The following is a 22,612-nucleotide window of genomic DNA, read 5'->3' as shown; positions in this document are numbered from 1 at the left end:
ATCATGTCTACGAAATCCCACCATTTTTGCTCCATGAATGCAACAACAAACAGTTTGTACTTTTGAAATGCCTTAATGATTTTAATAAAACCAGGAAAAAATGTTAGGGACCAATGCTTAGATGTGTAAATTGAGATAATCTCAAAATTTCATCATTTTCTTTTGGGTTCAAAACTCAGTTCTCTACTAAGGCACCGGCTTCGTCAAAAATCTAAATGAGTCAAAATTGATTGCAGCACTTTGGACCTCAAAGTACTCCTGGTATCGGTGATGGCTGGATTCGGAACATCTCTAGGTAAAAGTATCAAGGAAACGGAAGACTAAAAAAGGCAAGCAGCACCAACACTGAGAGCAAACAAGAACTTTGCCCCAGTTTGAAATGATTTGATTGCTCGCTGTCTGAAGCCACACAGAGCGACACCCTATTACATCTTCTGTGGACGGTTTAATACGGCAAACGTGTCAGATTTTTTTCTATAATTTCATGGTTTAATCTGATCAAGTCATATTACAAATGTGCATACAAATCCTACATATACAATTTCTAACACTGAATATTTAAACATGGCCTCAGAAAGCATTGTGCCTCCAACATTCTGCTCCAGCGTCTACACATACTCAAATATCCCGTATAGTTAGCGTGACTGATGAAAAATGACAGGCTAGTAAACTTAATGCATCCAGCAGTCTCTTCAACTGACAGCTAAAATGCTCTGTAATCCTCAATTTGTCAGAGTGACAGGAAAATGACTTAACATCGCAATGAACCCAACTGTGTTAATACCGTTTTCCGACAGCAAACTAAAGGTGAAAGATTTTTCTTTTTTCAGTCTTTAACGTATATATGGAGTTAATCGGAGAACAATTATACGCAGAAAATGTTCAGTTTCAGGTACAAAATTACCCATGAACAGGATTGTTTACATTCTTGTGTGACAGTGTCAAAGACGCTTTAACCTGCATGAAGCTGACACACGGTGGCTGTTAAATCTGGCTGAACGGCTATTTTCCACATGTCACAGAGTCTTTAAACAGGACGAAGTTAAGACTTTGAGCACGCCACTTGTCATTCCTGTCAGCAGTGTCTTTTCCTTAACAAAACATGAATGAGTTGCTAAAAGGGGTCTTACCAGATACACAAACACAAAATGTCTGCTTTCTCAATCAACTTAATGGTGGTGAAAAAAAAGAAAGGACAGCGTTTCATTGTCTCCGTAAACATAGAGGACAGACTCGTTGGACGCCGTGCAAGTCTGAAGACTCACCACAGTGGAAAACCTTGAGTAAGGGTGGCCTGTTCCGCTCCCACTCCTCAACCAACATGGAAAACCTTGAGCTGACATACTGCTCTCTCAGCACAAAAGGAGCCCACATTTCCTGAACCTTCAAACCTGGAGCTTTCAATGAGCCTGCATTGTTGTGTCCCATCTGTTAAAGTCTGCATGCTTGAACTTTTAATAGAGGAATGCTTTAACTTTCCTGGCCTCTCGCAATGCCTATTTCACTTAGTAGTCGCAACGGAAAAGATCATGATTGCTTTTACTAGGAGCCTTGGTCACAAGGCTCGTTTGGCGACATTCGGTTCTCTGTGAAGCAAACATCTGTCGAGGGGACAAATGATGCCGTATACTTAGGAATTTACAATGGATTTTTACAAAGTCCTGAACACATTTCTAAAAATCTAAATGCATAAGAGCTGAAGATGGTAGGAGTAACTGGTAGGCTGCCAGTTTCAATCCCGGCCTTTGTCAGACTACCCCAGAGCAGCTGTGGCTATAATGTAGCTTCATTACCACCGGCGTGTGAATGTATAGGTGAAAGACTGGATGTAGCTTTGGGGCCTACTGGCCTTGATGAAGTGCTATGCAAGCACAGACTGTTTACAAATGAAACAGTGGTCCTTCTGTTGTATTTATACAAACCCATTGTCTAGAGTGTGTACTTAATAAAAAAGAGCGACCCTGTAATTATGAGATTTGGAGTTTGCAGTGACGTAAATCACCAAATGCCATCTGCTATTAATCAGATGTCTTGTCCGCAATGCACCACTTGGTGTACAAGTATATAGTGCATTTTATATTTAGCCTATATATGTACTAGAAGCTAATGTGTAAATGTAAAACGGAGAAGAGCCGCAATCTGTCAGAACTCTATTGTGCAGTCTTTGTTGGTTCAGCATCACACACAAGTCTGTCCCTGCGTCTCACGTTACCCACAATCCTTTGGTCTACTGGAGATGAGATTGGAGAAAATTCCTCCTTGAAAGACTTTATAAAATACGAGCACATGCTGAAGTTTTAGAGTTCAGTTATAAAAATTATTGAATATTACAGATATAATAGAGTCACACTGTGACAAAACACTAACTCCCATTTTGTTTCCTTCAAACCGAACAGTTTCTCAAGTGAAACATTAATCATGAACCATTGTGCTAACCGTAACCATTAAGTATAATCAAATCCATCTTTTCATCCCTTTTTCCGCTCTGCCTTCTCTTCGTCGATGTGATTCACTGCATTTGTTGGCGATAACTCACCACAGACAGACATGACATGCACTTGTACAAGAGTCCGGCTATCATTTCAGCGTTCTTCCTCAGAAGTGGCAGCCCGTCTGACATCTGTGTAATTGAGCATTCCACTGAACTGACTGAACGCTGACTTTAGCCAGGGCTTCACATTGCCATAATCTAACTGCAGTTTAGGTTTAACAGAATTTTTCCTACATCTGACTTTCAAAAATATATAAGAAAGCAGCAAACGTTGACTCAGTGTAAGAAAAAAAAAAAAAAAACCCAACAACAAAAAACCTGCCTCTTTTTCCAAACCGTTTACAAGAGCTATTCCCAGTTGTTGCTGTAAAACACTTTTGATGCACATGGAAGTTATTAGTTAAGCTTCAAAATGGAAACGTGTAAAATAGTGGTGAGGTATTTGCTTTTTATATAGTGGAATTTTTTTTTTCTTTTTTTTTTCCCCCACTTTCCAAAAGTTCAGCATGTGAGCCGATTTCTAACTGAGGAGATGTGCAGATCCTGGTATAACTTTATAGTCACACACCGTGACCACTATTCCATGCTCTTCCAAATGGTCTACAAATCCTCTGTGGAGATTTACAGGAAATCGTTTCGGGAATGATAAGAGGAATTTTCCTTTGTGCAACAGATTTTATTTGTTTATTTATTTTTTTATAGTATGCTTTTTTTTTGTCTTTTTAAAAAAAATTAAAATAAAATTAAAAAAAACTGCATAATCAAGTTATCTTTGTAAGTCTGTTCTTACCGGTCAGCTGTACTCTAGAAAGCCACACTTTTGCTTCGGTTCTTCGAACAACTGGAGAAAATTTACAGCCCCTCACACGTTGCTTGTGTTTATGCTTTTTTGTCGCATTAAAAATGCAGAAAGCAGTTTTCAACTAATGATTTAATTTATTTAAAAGAAATTACTCTAAAGCAGCCTGGCCCTATGGGATTACCCCAGGGGTGAGCAGCTCCAGGCCTCGAGGGCCGGTCTCCTGCAACCTTTAGATGTATCTCTACTTCAACACACCTGATTCAAATAATGAGGTCATTAGCAGGACTCTGGAGAACTTGACTGCACTTAGGAGGTGATTCAGCTGTTGGATTGAAGTGTGTTTGATCAGGGAGACATCTAAGAGTTGCAGGACACCGGCCCTCGAGGACCAGGATTGCCCACCCCTGGAAGACCGTCTAGTTGTATCTCCCTTGGCATCAGCGACAATCACATGCTTATGGTAACTGGCTGTGAAGACAGTTATGTGATCATGGATACAGTTCAATCCTGACTTATTTTAGATTAATCACAGAGTTTGGACAGTTGAGGGTAATTTCCACTAAGTCTGATTACATTCAAATCCACAGAATCAATAAAATAATTTCAAACAGAACCTTTCTTGCAGCATGAAGTAGACAAACAGATCTCAAAAAGCAACACTCCACGTTCCGTTCTAAAGAAATTCAAGAACAGGTGAGAAACAAAATCTGCGACTTTGTGACTCCTACACACTACAATGAGAGTCACTGTTCAGAAATCGAGTAGTGACTGACTTATCACATTTTCTTTCCCAAGAGTCCATCCAGGAGGTCACAAAATGATCCATATTAGAATCCAAAGTACTGCAGGTAGGGATTCGTGATTAACATGACTGAATCGGGATCATGGGAGAGTTAAGAGTCGTAACTCCATGCTGACAAAAAAAAAAAAGAACATAAAAGCCCATCTCACTTTTGCCACACAGAATTTCAGTGATATCTAGACTTTTGGGGAAATACTTTTTGGACTGCAGCGACATAAGTGGAACTTTTTGGAGGATGTGAGTCAAGAAACATCTGGTTCAATCTAACACAAAATAAAAATGAAAGAAGAACTTCATACTTACATTTAAGCCTGGGGGTGTTAGTGAGATGGTCTGGAGACGCAATTGCTGGAGCCATAAATTCTGCTTTCTACTAAAAACACTGAAAGAGAATGTCTGACCATCGGTTCATGAACTTGAGCCTGGTTTATGTAGCAGAAAAATAATCAGGAACACACCAGTACGCTCACTTCTACGTGACTCATAACATAAAAATTGAAGGTTTTGGACTGGCCTAATCAAAGGCTGGATATAAATCTATTAGAAGTACTATAGCTTGACTGTGAACAAGTCATTCTTGCTCGAAAACAGCCTAGTGGCCAAATCAGCCACTTTGATTTGGCTGAATCAAAGTGATCTGGTAAAGAAAAGTGGGCAAAAAGTTCTCTGCAATGATGTAAAAGACTAATTACCAGTTATCACAAAAAATTATGATCATTGTGGTCAGTGGGCGGGCAATGGTGTCCTTACTAAATGAAATAATAATTTGCAAACTGCTGGCTTCTATTTACTCAGGTTTGACATATAAATATTTGTTAGGACATCTGAAATGTTGACGTGTGAACAAAAGCAAAACAAAAGAAATCTGTAAGAAGCCACATTCTTCTCACTCCATTGTTCGATATCCCAGCTGCAGAAAAAAAAAACATTAAATAATCTAAAATCAGCTATCAAAGAAATTAATCAAAAATCAATTGTGGATTTTATTTATTAAAGGTAAAAAGCTGTTCCAAACTCCCGGGGTCAGTGCAGAAAAATGTAGTAGCCCCTTAAAACTAAAGATGGATTGTGCCATTCTTAGCGGCAACAATTGCAGGCAAGTGTTTGTGATAATGGGCAATAGCTCTTTTTAATTGCTGGGCAGAAATTTTTTAAAAATTCAGCCATCTTGTAGGGCTATGTAAGTTCCTTTGTGGAATATTTAATAGTGAGGCAACTGGACTTCATTCATTTGTTCACAAAGGTTTGTCAAGGTCATCTGCATTCCTAGTGATTGAATCACCCAAATTTGATTAATTAGATGGGTGAGGAAATAAATTTGGCTAATATAGAGTTACTTTTCAGTATGGATTCGTCATAGATCAAAATGTCAAACCTGTGGTCAAGACAAATACACAGACGTGGCATTTGGAGTCACTGCGCACCACACAAACTAAGGTTTAACCTATTTTGTTTCAGTGTTTTCCTACCATATTGGATCTATTCTGTCACGTAGCATTGCCTAGCTGGCAGCTAACGTTACAAATACATAAATGCTTCAAATCGCCTCCGTGTGGATAATATGCTACTGCTTTGGAGGAAATTATGTTTTTCCTTTTCGCTGGTAGTTTTCGCACATTTCCTTCTTGAAATGTTTTCCATTCTGTCACATTTGGCGCAGGCACACCAGAAGCCACTGGACGTTTTTAACTGGAGTCAAAGGTTAACTTTCCCTACCTGTCACAACTATTTTGTGAGACTGATCGGTCTGTGAAAGGAATTCCACCCGGGACAAAACGGACCTGAGGTCCAGAAGACTTCAATTTAACATTTTCTGTAGGAGGAGAAACTCATTTGTGTTCTTCTGCTTTTCCGCTTCCTTAAAACTGGCACTGACTTGTCTGCCACCATAAGATAGCATAACAGTGTGACAGAAAGTGAAGAAAGAGTTGAAATGAATAAAATACAGACAAGCATCAGCTTGATGCTGTTGTAGGTAAAACAATATACTGGGTTCATTTTTAGAGTCACAATAAAGTTTTCCACAGCATGCGTTTGTTGTTCATCGCACTTCATTTGATTTTGACAATTTAGTATTTTAAATTTAGTATCAATTTTCAGAGAGATGTGCTCATTGTGCCAAATATTTTATCTTTGTGTTGTTCTGAACTCTGTAAGCTGATATTAACTGGTTAATCAATCAGCTACACAGGCAGCTCTTAACTTGCCATTCAAAGTTTTGGCAATATTAAAAACAGCTTCATGTCCACTACGACTGAACAGTGTTATTCCTTTAGTATCCAAATAATGACTGTTAATTTTGAGAATTATTGAAATATAACAGCAGAATTTGTATTTCCAGAATGAGAATGTCTGGACATCAATTTCAGACGTTAAGCTTAAATGTACTTTGGTAATGCAGGAGGACAATGATTCAAAGCACGCCAGCAAATTCACTCCCCCAAGAAAAGCTGATAATTTTTTTTTTCCAATGATGAAAACTGCATTTTATTTCAAAAACAGAATTAATCTCAAGAGTACAGAGATACATTTTTTTTTTCCCCACAGCATTTTAAACAATTGTCGTAGGATCGCCTCAAAGTCGAACAGACATGAAAGGTCCTTTCAAAGTTGCAATTTCAGGAAAGTGTGACACAATAATCCGAGTTTCTCTGATCCGTCCACGTTGGTGTTAAAAACCCGAATCACATCATACTGTATTTAAAGATCCTTGTGGAAACACAGCAACCTCTGGGTTCCCGGCCTCATGTTTAGTGGTTCCTTTTAAACTCTTATTCCTCCAAGCAGAGATTTTTAGGCTGTTATTTTAGGATCGCATGTGCTTACAATCCCATAACACTGTCAATTCATAAACTTTACCCGATTTTTTTTTATGCATTAAATGATGCAAATTTTACACCCCATGTTGCAGAGCTATGATACTAACCGAGGGGAAGAAGAAACACTATAGTTAGCATTATATTAATGTAGCATGCAGCTGCAAATGGTGATTTATGAGACACTTGATTCTGTTAAAAAAAAAAAGAACATAATGCCCTTAGTCCTACCACATGCGCCGTGCAGTTAAAGTGTTTCTCCCCTCGGATGGATTTTTTCGGACACAGCAGGGACAGGAAAAGTAACATTGGCAAAAATTATGTAAAGAATTTAGCTGGTCTTGAGAACCATCAAGACCGGTGATAAATTTCTGTTTTATCACCAGGCATCTGGGACTAATGCCGTTTATTGTTTTATACACTGCTACTTGGCCTCTGTGACTTGGATGGATCACAATATTTCCAGTTTTATCTGGGAAGGCGAAGAAAAGTCCTTCTGAATTGCTGCGACCTAACAAAAAAGTTGCTAATTATCACTCTGAATTAGTATTTAACCTTTAGTATTAATCATTATTTTAGGAGTGAAATTAAAACAACCACTGAAGGCCGAAGGCGATTATTGCTCTTCTGAAAAATTATTCTCTAGCTCCCTCTGGAGGGACAAGCTGCACACATACATGCTTACTTTCTCATTCACACACTTTGTGTTATAACAGGTGCAATAAATCCAATACTTTCAAACAACTAGCATATTTCAGTACTTAAGAAATTTAAACACATACTCAAACCGATTAAAAAGTGGAACTTAAAGGCAAAAATAAAAAATAAAAAAAACCCAGAGTGGTGACTCTTGAAGCTCCAACTCCGCATCTACTGAACTCCCCCCCACCCCCCAAATAAAATCCTAAATAGGCTTTGGATTATTCATTTTGCTTGTGGACTTTTACCCAGCTTTTCTACCTTCCACTGAACTTTCCAGTAGTATTATATAAATACAGCACTTTGAACAACTGTTTTCTTCAGCAATCTTTTTTTTTTTTACTTAACCTCTTTGTAAGGTGTTAATGACTTCTTCCCCATGGTTGTCCAGATATTTCTGTAATATAGATCCCTTTCATGTAAAATTCTAATCTCATCTTTAAAAAAAATGTTGTTAGCGTTAGGTTACAATCAGGAAAACTAACAGAAATGCTTGATATAGCATTCAGTGTAATAAAACTATATTTGTGAATTTCAATGTTTTTAATTTAATTACTAAATGTATATTTTACTCTACAAATGTATTGAGCTGCACCTGTACATGAAAGCTGATCCAAAGCATTGAACTCCAGAATTTCTTCTAATCATTAGATATTTGCAAGCAGATGTTAACGCATGAACTCACCAACTTCAACTTGTACGCAAAGAAAAGACAAAACAGAGCCAAATCAGCGTCTTTATTTTACAAACGCATTATTCTATGGACATTTTTTTTTTTAAGATAATAAAAAGGCAATTTACAAGCTTAAGAACCAAAATGAAGCAGCACAGAATGATTATGAGTAAAATATATAATTTGAATAAATATATCTATTTCATGCTATAAAATAAATTCATAAATGGCAATAGATACAACGTCTATAGCTGTAGCTAGCTTCATTTACTTCATAGTTGTACAAAACAGTAGAGTTCTGAGGTTCACAGTTGGGTTGTGAGGTTGTGTGTATAGAGTGGACAAAACAAAAAACAAAAAAAACTGGAGCCGAGTCGTTTCTGCTGTCACGGTTCGGTTCGTGGTCTTCGGCGGGCCTCAGGTTTCAGCTCTGTGGGAACTAAGGGCTCATTCAGAGCATGAGGCAGAACGTTTGGGGAGTGAAGACTTGGTTCCCCGCCCGAGGAGAAGCAAACGTTTAGGATACGGACACGAAGTCGGTGTCCAAGGATATAGCTATATTTTAGCAAAATATATTTACCCTGAGTTTGAGGTTTTTGATTGTTTTTTTTTTTTGCCTTGTCAATAGATACATGAGAGTCAGACACTTTGTAGTGCAGAGTGTAGGGGCAGGGCGGAAAACATTAGGAGGAACTGTTCTCCTCCGATCCTGAACTACAGCTTTGAATCCTGAGGAGCCGCCGAGGATCGCTGAACCTCAACATGTCGACAGACGGCCCACGCTCCACAACAGTGGCGATACAGCCCGGAAATCCCTTTCATCGTTTCGCTCAGCTGGACGTGCACCTCCATAAACGGTGCCGCTGAGCGCCCAGTTGTTGTTGCAGTTCACCGACTCCCGCTGCATCTCGATGAGCATCTGAAACATCTCTTTAACAACAAAAACTTTGATCGAATATTCTTTTTTGTTGTTGTGAAAAGCAAAGTCAAACCATCCAAAGTATTCTAAAAAAAATAATAAAGATAAAGCAATATTAAAATCGTCCTGGTCCTACTTCAGCTCATCCGCTCCCTGACGTTGTTGTGTTTGATACATGACAGGCCAATATTTCATTAGGCTTGATGATCCCAATACCCCACAATCACTCTCTCAAATAATATTAAAAAAGAGGTTATTGCTTTTCTTTCAATAATACACAGTGGACAGAAACTGACTGAAAATCTATGGAAGACTTGTGATTTTTTTAAGCCTGTATCAGTGTTCGTCAACTACCTGAAGTGAGTTTATTATAAAAGGAATAGGACGAGCTGCAATTTTAAAAAGAAGTAGTCTGACAGCCTTCCTTGTAAACACTTCCTTTTGATTACTTGTGGCCCAAAATGCATGTCCGGTTCCTTTCGAAGAGGTGGACCTAAAAACTGACAAAGAGCCAATCTGAGAGTGTTTCAAGTTCAGTTGGTTCTGGAAGTGTGTACTATCTAAGAAGTAGCTATGGTTTATTTAAAAAATAAAATAAAATAAAAAGCCTTTAAACAATTCTGCCTCCATTCACCAATCATGAATACATTATTTAATAAGCTAAAAGCACCACTTAAGGGAACAACATCCCCACCTACCTACCAAAATAACTGTGGGAACAATTACTGAGTTCCTTAAATGTAAATAAGGAGATAAAGTAGACTTTCCGGTTGGAACTGGTATGTAGTTTTGACAAATATAAGTGCACAGTCAATGAAACAATTACAAGAAAACTTAAGTTAAATCTATCAGTTAGCATTTTTATAATTTTCTGGCTGAGCAACGTGCAATTTGGCTACAGTATATGAGAATAAGCTTCTTTTTTCCCCCCGCACAAATATTCATTAATTATCTGCTGAATATTCAGGCAGTTTCCTGCTCCAAAATAATAAGGAAAAAAAAAAAAGGAAGTAGACTGTTGTTTTTCATGCATCATCTTCCTTCACTGAAATGCTTCAAATACAGTGCATGACTCAGATTGTCCGAGTACAGTCTGCGAACATGGGGCGGTTGGTTGTTGGAAACAAGTCTGCCTTGTTTGATTGCGATCGACTGCTACAAAGATCAGTTAAAATCAGCGGCCCGTCCCTGTGCCCACCCAACCACCCACTCCCCCAACCCCCCAAAAAAAGAAGAAGAAAAAAAAAGACTAGGTGAAAGTTAGAGACCAGATTTAGCAGAGTCCAATAGATTAAATTTAGGTCCAACTCATTCTTGGTACACACTTAACAGTGCCTCGATACTGTATTCATATCCTTCTGAATAATTTACCACACTACCACCAGAAGTCACTGCGTAATTTATAGAGATTTTTTTTCAAATTGAAACAATGTAGTATGTAGTTGTGAAATAGAAGAAAGTATTTTTATATGTAGAGAGTGCCAGAATCTAAAGTATAAAGCTTGTGGCAAGGCACGAGGTTTAGGATGCCACTCTATTCTCTCTCTCTCTCTTTTTTCTTTTTGAAGACTTAATAATTACAAAACTTATTGAACTTTTCTATGGCTTAAAATATAACATTACTGACTTACCTATTGAAAATGTTCTTTAAATCTGTCACAATTGATTGTTATAAGCTGAGAAACCAAACTTGCAAATAGCAATCACCTTATCCTATATTACTGAGCATTAAACTAGTATAATCAAAACGGACTCTAAAAATCACCTATTAGTCTTTGGTGTAATGTCTTGGCACAAGATTAATTTAACAGGCTTTTTTTTTTACTTATTCAACAGATGATTCTAACGAATGTGGATGTTTTCCTTTTAGACTGGTAAAGATTATGGTAAAATTTATATTAGTCAGCAACTTATATTGATGAGGTCAAATCAGCTGACAAACCCGCATGTTGTCAGCGTTTGACAGAGATAAAATTGTACTTGGTAAACATTTATAGGCTGACAGACTCCTTGTGATAAGTGAAAGTGAGAACTTCATTTGAACACACTGCTAAAGTAAAGCGAGACATGCCGATTTAAGAGAAATTCTCCACATTTTGGTGTCACTGTCTCATCCGTTAAAAGCGTAAAGATGACGTAAGGACATTCAGAGAAGTAACAAAATAAAAATCCCACGTAATTTTAGACTAAAGCAAATAACAGAATCTTCCACCAAACGTACAATAATTATGGAAATTATATGAAATAAACTATGATGTAATACATTTTTAGTTCATTGGCATAAAATTCAACATGGCCCAGATGGGAGAAAATAAAAGTCTATAGTAGGTGTTCTTTAAAAATACACACACACACACACACACACACACAAAAAAAGGCATTTAACAGCTGGATGGCAAATAAAGAAGTAGAGTAGCACAAACAGAACCACCCGGCTAAGTTTTAAACTCGCAAACAGTTAGTTTGGCACTTTTAGCGCCTTTTTATACATAATAAGATCCCCTTCCCTGATCCCAAATAACACAATGAGTATAGATAAAAAATAAAAATAACAATGTCATGCCACATGCATGACTTTAAGCCAATAGTATTTATAAGATTTCAGAATGGCAACAAAGTTTTTGTACTTTTCTCTGACTGAAGTTATACTCCAAATATGCATCAAGAACCACAAAACGAAGTTCTGCTCTTTTAATCGAAGTTCTGCTCTTTTAATCGAAGTTCTGCTCTTTTAATCAGTGGGCTGGCACTAAGCTGAAACCTAACTCTGCAAAGTGCTCTAATACTTTTAAAAACTGACCACATTTCCACATATTTATCTTTTAACCTTAATCCAGCTATGCCACATCTACGACAATGACACAGAGGAACACACTCCTAATTGGATTCCCAACAAACACAACAAAACAAAATGAGCCTTTATAAATGACGGAATATAAACTATGAGGCAATGGCTGAGATTCCTTTGTTCATTCTTTTTGCATATTGTTCAAGCTGGTCCCTAAGCTGTGCTTAGTTAACAGCAAGTACGCTTGTCTCTGTCAGATACTGAGTATTACATTGGAAGCCTTCCTCTTTATAAAACAGACACAAGTTAATTCATTGTAAATTAGCCTATAGGGTAAAGAGGTATACATGTGACTTTACTTCGTGGACATATTTCACCCATTTCATGGGTGACAGTATCTAATACCACACCTGGACCAACTGAGTGAGACTTCCAGTAGTGATGTGGGATAAAATCCTGAAGTGTATTTGTAAAGCAAGTATCACCAGACAGAAAGTAAAACGTGTCTTGAAATCATAACAGGGCCAGTTTCTTAATTTGTCCGCAATATTTGCCAGAAGCACACAAGTAAGCTTGCAGATTTTATGCACTCCTAACATAGCACCTTCTTGATCATAATTTTAACCTGGCTGACCATAGACATTTGACAAGGACTTTGTCCCTAATCCATACAATCAGCAAGGAATATTTCCCACCCTAGTATCAAGGCTTTGTGTAAAAAGAATAAGTGTTACAGCGTTTGGCAATAAGATAAACTGTACATAAAAGCTAAAACGGATTTCAAACGGTGAACACGTCTGTGCCGGCTAGGTTCTTGGCTATGAGGTAGAACCCGGTGAGTTTCATTGAAGTTAAAATACTGTCTGTTATGAGTATGTAGTTATAACATGAGGTATTAAATGGATATGTCACACGAAGCTTTGCACTGGCAGAAAAATCATTCCTTGTGAGTAAGTGACCTCCAGTGGCCACATGTGCAAAAACAGGTCAGGTAAAAAGGTGATATGACAAGCATCTTACCAGAGCTTTCACATTATCAATTATTGCAACATGCCTATATAACTCTGTAAATATTTTTTTTTAAAAAACATGGAAAGATAAAAAGAGCAATCAACTGGAGGTCTTGATTATTGGGACCACCTCAAAAATAGTACGTTGTGACTCCCTTTGCTTGAAAGAATTTCTATAATAAAGCATCCACTTTCTTTCACTCATTCTCTGCATCAATTTTACCAAAAAAAAAAAAAACAACTGACAGAAACGCTTGTATCAAGAAAGGTTCATAGCAGAGGGATTCCAAAAAAAGTGAGTTCTTTAGATTGAGTTGAACTAATCATATTTTAAAGCTTCCATAACCTGAAGCAGGACCTTAAAAATCACATCTGGATGCCTGAGCCTCCTCTGGACTGCATTTGGAACTCTCCTCCATATCATTGGCTGGTGCCTCTTCCGCATACTGCGCCTTATAGGCCATCCCCTCTGGTGTATCACCCTGGTCCTTTTGACCTGAGCTATCCTCGGTTCTCTCCGGGGAGTTCGTGTGATTGCTAGCCTCTGACGCTCCCATGTGCTTCTTCCGCAGGTGTTGATTAAGGGTGCCCTGGAATGGGAAGCACTTACCACAGATCTGACAGTGGAAGGGCTTGTTGTCTGTGTGGCCACGGATGTGGTACTCCAGCTGGTCTTTCCTTGTGTACTTCTTGCCGCAGAACTTACAAACAAATGGGGTAATTCCCATGTGCAGGCGCATGTGGCGGTCCAGACTCCCTTTCTGATTGAAGGTCTTTCCACAGTAGATGCATATGAGTCTTTCGTTGTACGGGTACCACTGGCTCCGGAGGCTACGCTCTCGCACGTCATTCTCCAACCCCGCAGAGCCCACGGCTGATTCGGCGTCGTCCGAAGCGGGTTTCATTTGACTCAGGACCCCTGCCGGGATAGCCACTGGGCGCTTTGATCGGGCTCTCCCACCTCTGAAGCCACTGAGGATGGAGCGAGAAGGACTGGAGTTGCTGAGGTTGACGAAGCAGGAGGAGGACAGCCCTGAGTAAGAATAGGCAGCAGGCTGGATGACTGGGCCGTAGGAACCCACGGTCACCGCCACAATTTGTTCTCCGTCCACAAACTCTGTGTGGTAACCATCGTCACCAGCTGAGGAACTATCTGAGCAAGATGGCCTGTCGTTCTTTTCTACCTTCACATGCACATCTGTGACTTGCCCATCTTTGCCAATCAGTTCTATTTGCTCGGTGTCACCTTCGATGACTGCATCGTGCTCTGACACGCCATCGCTACTGCCACGATCGGATTGCCCCTCCTCTTGCGGCTGCCGCACCCGGCCCTGTCCTTTGCCTGCTTGCTCCGACCGAGCTTCGCTGACTCCCTGGCTCTGCCGAGGGTAATAAGGGGGGGAGATCTGGGTAGGGTTTATGAACAGGTTGCTGTCGTTTACACCATTGTGACTGATTTGCGAGCTGTCTTTATCTGGGCTACAAGCATTAACTGGGAGGCTGATCTTGGAATGGATGCTCTCCAGGATCTGGGTGCACTTATCAATGATTGCCTGCATCTGCAAAAAGCTGGCCGCCGTGAGGAAGCTGATAATATCCTTGAGCTGGAGGGACATGTGACCCGTGTAGCAGAACGCGAGGAGCTGCTCAAACACCTCAGGGCTTTTGATGACTGAAATGGAAAGGCCACTCATGGTGTTGAGGGCTGAGTGGTCACGGAAGTAGGGTGAACTAGCCGCCAGGACGGCCTTGTGAGCTCGAAATGGCTGGCCCTGAATGTGGACGATGATGTCGCACAGCTTCCCTTGCAGCCGTAGCTCGTTGAGTTGGGTCAGAACTGTATTACTGAACTCCGGCACATCAAACTCGATGTAGCTGCCGTCGTCCATTTCTTGGATATGTTTCTCCAGTTTGTCGACAGCCTGAAAAGAAGAAAAACAATTTTCGTTTTAATGTTCTGCATACACACATTGTAATATATACAGAATACCATGACCACTGTGGGATAAAGACAGTAACCCTTACATATGTTAGTAGCTTGAACACAATAGGCAACAAGTGAACACTTTTCCCCACATCTGTTGTGTCAGAAGGAGAACAAATGGGAAAGCATAAAGAGCTGAGAGAGTCCGTATCGGGAAAGAAACTATCATTTCAACCGCTGCTAATTAATCTATAATATTTATAAGTGTTTGACATTGATGAAAATGAAACCTTTCTGGCAGAACTGACCCAATAAAAGCTCCTCTGATGTTGAAGCACTTCGAGCTGAAAGAAAAGCTTAGAATTGGCTCCCACGCAAATTAGGGTTTGTTTTGAAATGCTTGCTGTAAAAAGCATTACTCCTTTCTGCAGTTTGAGATGAACAGATTATCTCCTCATGCAGTCTGCCTGCAGCTTAACAGACTTTATGCTCATAGCTTCCAGCTGTGAACTAAAACATCTTTGACTTGATATATGTGATGGGTGACAGCTCTTTAGTTTGCACACCATAATTCTGTTTTTCGCAGCGACAAAATATTTAAAAATAGCATTAGATGTCTTTCTTATTATCAAAAGAAAATGGAGAAGTATGCAAACCTTGAAAGGTTTGCATACTTTGAAGGTTTGCTATTTGACTAGGAGGAATGTGCAGCAAGTGATGGGGCAGGTTTGTCAGTGGCATTACTCTATGTACTACTTCCTCCTAGCATTTCCTTAAATTGATTTAAAAACCTTAATATAGCTTGATATCATTAAACGTTTTATACCTAAAATACACAGTGCATCAGAGACCATTGCATACAAGGCTGCTTAAGCTGCAGATCCTTGAGTTTAGAAATGGTTTGAGAAGCACAACTAGCTTCAAGTGCGGACGTAGCCTTTAAATTCCATAAAACTCAATCCAATAGAACATCTTACATCGTGCTGAACAAACAATTTCCGTTGATGGACATCCCACCTTATAGGACTTCAACAATCTGTTGCCAAACCCTTAGTGGTCTAGTGTAGCCCATATCATAATGGCTCGGGTCTATTTTGGTCAAATGTTATGCTTAGCAGGTGTATTATAATCTTGTCGTAAAATTCTATACAGTGTTGGCGTTAAAAAGAAAGGTGCTGGGTACATAGTTACACCTTAAACGGAAATTGATGGGAAAGCAGATAAAACTTACGCAAATGACTGTTCAAAGTCTACCTGTCAGTGACTGTAGTGAAACGTTAACAGTCATTGGAGCCAGACCGAAAAAGGTATAGTGTACATACAGTACCGGAGAAAGAGGAAAATCTGGTTCTGCCGGGGAGGTCGGCACGCACCTATTATTCTTCAGAAGGCTTGTAAAGAAAAGCTACTACAATTAGGAACAACTCATGTGGGGCAATTGTCTATGTGTGATAATCTTTCTAGATTCTGTCACTTATTGACAACATTTACTAAAAAGCTACGAGTTGAATTCAGGCGCTACGTAGCAGGCTTTTTTAGGATATACATCTGAAAAAAAACATTGACTATAAATTATAACTTACAGTCAGGACACGTTTGCAAAGTTACTGTCTTTTACATTCACCAACAAATCCTGTTTGAGTCTCACTTTCCCTGACATTAGGTTATCAAAAACACTGGTTTGAAATTAGGCATAAACTCACAAACAGGTAAAGAATGGCCTCAAAATGAAACTCCAGTATGTTTAGGGCAAGTAAATACAAATAAGTTGTTCCAAGAGGCTGAGGTGTTGGGAGGCAGTTTGTGAAAATATTTTTTTTATGTTCTTAGTGTTTGAAAAAGGCAGATCTTTGGTGCACCACCTCTTCCCGTCATTTTCTCTGTTTATAATAACTGGTAAATAGCCACTCTGTGCGTACATGCTAATAGTTTGAGGTTATAAGAGAACTTTTATTAAAACAACTTTTGGGGAACGGAGTTTTTACAAAAAAGTAGAAGTCTGTATCAGTTTTGGCCTCTGTTAGGACAAGCTTTTTATTGTAACAAATTAAAACGCCAAGAGAGAGTTATCAATTGCAAATAAGATATTAACTGCTTATAAAGCTTTAAGCTCACTTCAAATATTCTGGACTATCCTCTTAGGCTGTGATAGCTGTTTAGATTTAACTGCTCTCTCCTACCTCCTCGACTGTCCCACATTTTTCCCTCATAACCCTTGCCGGCTATTCAGCACTATCCTATGCAAACTGAGTACTGTCAGCACACTGGGGATGTAAACATTTTCTCCAGTTGCGAAAGCTTGCCAAGACATCTTTTTAAAACATCTGTCCAATGAACCTGTATTCTTAGCAACAGAAAGACAAGGCATAAGAATATCTTTAGTAAGACGGCTGATTTTCACTCCTGCCATGACAATGAATAAATAAAACATATTCACACTGACAGACTCTTTACAACATGTAAACTAGGTGGAGCCAAATGGAAAGGCAGACAAAGAATGTAAGCTCAGTAACTAGAATGTACATGGTGTGTGAGGATCACATGCTCAGCTTGGATGCAAAAAAACAAAACAATTGGAGCTAAGCTCATATTTCTTGCTAGATAATGAGCTTGATGCTGCTGCTATGTAGGTCCACAAAGATATATTAAAATGCTTGTCATTTAGAGGAGGGGAAAAAAAAAACCGGTCAGCAGGAAAGCAGTTTATGCTTACTTCAACATCAGCAGGCAGCATTTGCCTACTTTGAAAAACTGTTTGTGGGCCACACCAGACATGGGACAGAACTGCTTAACAAGCACAGAATGAAGAACAATTTAAAACAGATAGTAAAGCACCCATATAAAAATAGACTGTGGAGGGCCTAGGGGACAGTAAGATGTGCACAACTTTGCTGAAGTGAAAATAACACACACCCTGAAAACGACACAGCCTTCTGTAGCGAGAAATCAGCATGGCGCGCTGAAGGTTTCACGTTGAGCCTTGTGGGTGGGTTCTCCAATTGGATTTGTTTGCAATACATGAAGCTTGTTGTTTTCTTCTTCATTTCAGGCTAAATACGTGCTAAGCACATGAAGAAAAGTTAGAATCTTGAAACATTCGGGCCTGTCTTTATCCTCCTCATCGGTTTTAAAACAAGATACCATCAACAAACATCCCTAATAAATGTTTTACATTTGATTTAGTTTGCATTATGCTTTTGTTAACAAACACCAATAAATTTAAAGATTAGCCAACCAAATTAAGAGAGTGGACCGATTAAGGTTCCAGTTGGGTAATGCAAATTAAATTTGATACAACATCCTTATAACAGAAGTCAGTGGAAGTAAAGTGACCGCTTGCTGTTCAGTTGCTAGAAATATCTAAATGCACAATAACTTTTACTGTAGTCCTCTTTTAGCAGGAGGGCAATTAGAGGGATGGGAGGAGTTATAACTGGTTGGTGGAATTAAACCTTAATGGATTTTCATAGTGCACAGTGAAAATTTGGAGGGAAATGCTCTATCTACAGAGTAAAAAGCGACCTAAAAATATGGGAATGTGGCTTGTGGTGTGAAGCATTTTAATGGCCATTAAGGCTGGAGAAGTGACATATTTTAACAGCACTACACCATCTTCGGACTGATACCTGGCTGATCTGGTTTTCTCTGAAAGCTGATTGCAAAATTATTTCTTTTTTTTGTTGTTGTTTTAAAGGACTATATCTAAACAAAAATGAATACAGTATCACCTACAGAAAAAGTATTTATAAATGAAGCAGAAAATGAAGTGATTGCAAGATCTTCCCCCATACATGAACGTTGATCAGATTTGCACTAAACTCAACAAGAACTGAAAGTTAGCCATTTGTTGCACTTTTTGAGTATCTGAATATATATATACAGACCAAAAGTTTGGACACACAGTTGTGTACTGTATATGTGGAATAAAATATTACAAAAGCATGTGCTTTTCAGAAGTTTTATGTAATCACGAGGATTACATAAAACTTCTGACATTTCTATTGCACTGCAGAACAACTTTCCTTCCAAGTGACCAGTTTGCTCTATGCCTCTCAGTGAAAAATAATAAAGCATAAACAGAATTAGAATCAATACAATTTAACTACTTACCACATAAAGCAAACACAGAGCTGTAATAACAAAACAATGTGGGGGTTCAATACCACAAAGCACTTGTAAACACTGCAACTAGTTTGGCAGCAACAATCTAATCTGGCATATGCTTTTGTTTAAATAAGCCTGGTTACAGTTGCCAATCTCAAATGTCAACATTAATACTGATTCATTTCTAAGGATAATTTTTATTGAATTGAATTGAAGAACAAATGACTGTCAAATATACAGAAGTGAACCTTGCCTTCAGTGACCCAGGAGACCTAGATTTACTGAAAAATAATATGCCATGTCCCTGCACTTTGTCCTGCCATATCTCACTTTCTTAGAACAAATTGTAACAAAGTGTGCTGCCATATCTGCTGGCCCTCCTCACGCCCCGGGAAATCCAGTGAAGTTTTGACAGATGGGATCTAAATGCAGCCCTGGTGCCATATCATATTTGAACAGTGAGTTTATCAAAAAAACCCTTTTACTTTACACCACATATAACATGTAGCAACTTTCAACCTGGAGAGTAGTTCAATCTGCGTTTATAAAAAAATAACCCCCTCCTACAAGTCCACGGAAGCGTCGAGGCATACAGTGCACACTCTTATATGTCGACTGCCAAGAAGCAAATAGGAGCAGCTTCAAACTTTAATGTACAGCGAGTAATGATGGGGGAGGAGGAGAGGGTCTGAATAGCAAAGCTGCTACCGTTCACGCTAGCTTCACTGTCACATCGAGCTCATTTTCATTACCATGTCTCACTCCAACAAAAAGCTTAAAGTCAGGTTAAAGTTACTGAACCACTTTCAGCCGATTCAGTGGGCTGGACAACCCGCGTGTTAAGCATCAAATAAGCAGAGACTAACCAGCTACACTAGCTAGCCTACAATCAAGTTTCACAGAGAAATGGACTGCTTAAGCAAAATGTTCCAATTTGTGTTATTCGAGCATAAATCGTGGGCTCCGGTTCATTACTATATAATGACTGTCAAGCCCTTGGGAGTTAATAACCAAGTTACGACGTCGAACTCGGGTGGAAACTATGTCGGCTATAATATTACCCAGCTACAAGGCTAGTTAGCCAATGCTAACGCTTAGCCGCAGTTTACTAGTCACTTTCGTTTCAGCGCCTAGCGTTACCCACAGGCTAACGCTGGCTAAGTAGGTAGCAGCTAGCGTGCGGTCGTAGGTAATTATTTCACCATTACTTACGCTGAAAAGGTACCGACGTGCCGACATAACAAACGCACTATGGTCACCAGTCCATGCCAAAGACGAAGTCCACCACACTCACCGTCTTGAAGGTTGGCATTTAGATGCTGTCCATTCCCCTCAGCAGCTCGCTAACACTACAGCCAGGCCTCCCCCCCTTTTCCACAGTCCAGATGTGTCAGGCAGTTGCTGCTGCAATTTTTGCATCAACAGGAAGTGTTCTTTAGGCTCGTTGCATTCATTCTATCTAATGTATCTTGCAGCAGAGCAGCCCCTCCCTTGCTTGAGTCAGTGTTGTACGGTGACATATTATGTTCTTAATCTATGACGGGGTGAGGGACGTGCACTCGCAGAAAATGAGAAATAGAGCTGCTCGTGTCTTTTGCTTTGAAGTAGTTTACCTGATGGCTTGAAGGTTATGTTTTATAAAAAAAAAAGAAATTACATTGTGCAGTCTAGTCTAACTTTTTTTTTTCAACTATAGTCAAAAGTTAATATTTATTCTGTGGTAACTTGATTTATGGCAGAAATGTAATCACGTACAAGTTTTACTGAACGAGTATTTGTTTCTTCTTGTTGCTCCAAGAGGAAACAGTGTTCAAGTATTGTACATGAGGGAACAATAATAAAGACACTGTTAATAATAATAATAATAATAATAATAATAATAATAATAATAATAATAATAATAATAATAATAATAATAATAATAATAATAATAATAATATACACAAACTAAATCTAAATTGAAAATGTAATTTGACATAAAAACGTGTTAAATTACAGTTTCTTTGTTTGGAACCCTGCATCATGTTACATCTTTCGTTTGTGTTAATATGTTTCTGTATTTGTCGTTTTGAAAACGTAAGTCTGACAAAATTGTGAATTTAAGTGTGTGTGTGTGTTTTCTTGTGTAAGGTCTACGATCTATTTCTATGTGTGCAACTGTTTGGGTAAAAGCTCAATGAAAGGGATAGAAAATAACCTTAGTGCCAACCATAATAAAGGAAAATAAGCTGTGAGAATGTCTGCTGCTGTTTTATATACTCGACAAAAGTGACTTTCGACGGAAGAGTTTGAGGTACAATTGTTATTCACTTCTGCATTGATTCCACAGAGTGGCGCCAGAGGCCAATGCGACGAAACAGTCTGAGCCGAGCTCATCAGATTAACTGGATTTGCAATGGAAATATTCAATGAAAGCAAAAATACCTGCAAAAGTTTTAAAGACCAAATTATGCTTGAACATGTTATAGTATTTGCTGTACATGTGTTGTAGACCATGACAGGTAAACAAAGACAAAAAAAAAAGAATACTGTATTTTTATGAGAAATTATACAAAACATGAATGTCTTCAGTATTCAATATTTTGTATGTTAATACAGTATATTGCACATGTCATGCATTTACTCTCTGCCTATTTTGCCAGTTAGATGAACTATCACTGGCCTGGATCCCCACACCTGATGTAGATATTAGTGACCAAGATACTGATGCTCATGGTGAGTGGTGTGTGGACACTTTGAGAATAGAATATCTATTGACCAGTGAAGAAAATGTGGATTAAACATGACAATCACATCACAAATCACTTAATTTGCTAATACCACTGAGACCTAATGTGACAACACTAAAGATTCATCTTGTCTGATCCTTTTTTTATCCATCTCAGTGTTGATGGCGAGTCTCTTTTTAAACACTGTACTGTTTATGCTGCGTTTAATCTGAGTAATAATTCTTGGCTGCCTGTTTTCTTGATAGCAAAAATGACAGGTAAGCCCCTGTTCTCTATTCTCTGCAGGACTTTATCTGTTCTCCCCGAAGAGGAGAAGGAAGGATGAATGTGCACAGTGTGGATTTCTGTTTTTCTTTTTTTTTTTTCTTACTAGCCTGAGTGACAACTTGGCAGCTCAGGTAAATATCTGACCTAATCTGTGTGCAGGTGGGTGAACAACATCGAGAAAGGAATCGCTTTGTCATTGCACGTGTGTCTTGTTAAACAAGCCAGTGTTTTATTCTCCATCGTGAGTTCCCCACCTTCCCATCCCCACATTTTTTTTTTTTCCAGGTGACCAACGCACAAGTGAAGGTGCAGCCAAAGTATGGTGATTAGAGATGCTCTTTGTTGATCCGCAGGAATGATCATGATATTGATAACGTTTCAAGCAAACCTGCAATCAAAGAGTTTCTTGTTGAAGTTGTAATCTTTTCTGAAACGGGGCTTTGTGAGCTCGGTGTCTTTTGGTCGACCGAGTATTTTATGGCAGCAAGCTAACGTGGATGGCTTTGAATGCAGCAGCGCCCAGGATCGATTGGGGGAGGTGGGGGGTCTCCAGGTGGTGTGGCCTGGGGCTCTGATGTGCTGCCCCTT

At 39.0% G+C, this 22,612-nt stretch overlaps 1 protein-coding gene across 2 annotated transcripts; it reads right to left on the bottom strand.

The window, feature by feature from the left end:
* Positions 1 to 8,328: 8,328 nt before the first annotated feature.
* zbtb34 (zinc finger and BTB domain containing 34) lies at positions 8,329 to 20,540 on the bottom strand. Of its 2 annotated transcripts, none has more exons than XM_023343817.1 (2): positions 20,323 to 20,540; positions 8,329 to 14,922 (listed from the first exon to the last, which is right to left on the bottom strand). In XM_023343817.1, the coding sequence occupies exons 1-2, from the start codon at positions 20,338 to 20,340 to the stop codon at positions 13,360 to 13,362; spliced, it is 1,581 nt and encodes a 526-aa protein (XP_023199585.1). In that variant the 5' UTR covers positions 20,341 to 20,540; the 3' UTR covers positions 8,329 to 13,359. The 2 variants fall into 2 exon arrangements, with proteins under 2 accessions (XP_023199585.1, XP_014327214.1); XM_014471728.2 differs by having other exon boundaries at positions 20,241 to 20,328.
* Between the last annotated feature and the right edge of the window lie 2,072 nt (positions 20,541 to 22,612).

Source organism: Xiphophorus maculatus, chromosome 12 (assembly GCF_002775205.1).
Source record: "Xiphophorus maculatus strain JP 163 A chromosome 12, X_maculatus-5.0-male, whole genome shotgun sequence".
Classification (NCBI taxonomy): domain Eukaryota; kingdom Metazoa; phylum Chordata; class Actinopteri; order Cyprinodontiformes; family Poeciliidae; genus Xiphophorus; species Xiphophorus maculatus.
Note: the sequence above shows the minus strand (reverse complement) of the source record. Positions and strands in the feature narration are given on the sequence as shown.

Coding starts and splice junctions, on each gene's coding strand:
- zbtb34 (XM_014471728.2), bottom strand. CDS start 20,267: ATGTCGGCACGTCGGTACCTTTTCAGC. Junction 14,923..20,240: donor CACGTCGGTACCTTTTCAGC/GTAAGTAATGGT, acceptor TCTTCTTTTCAG/GCTGTCGACAAACTGGAGAA.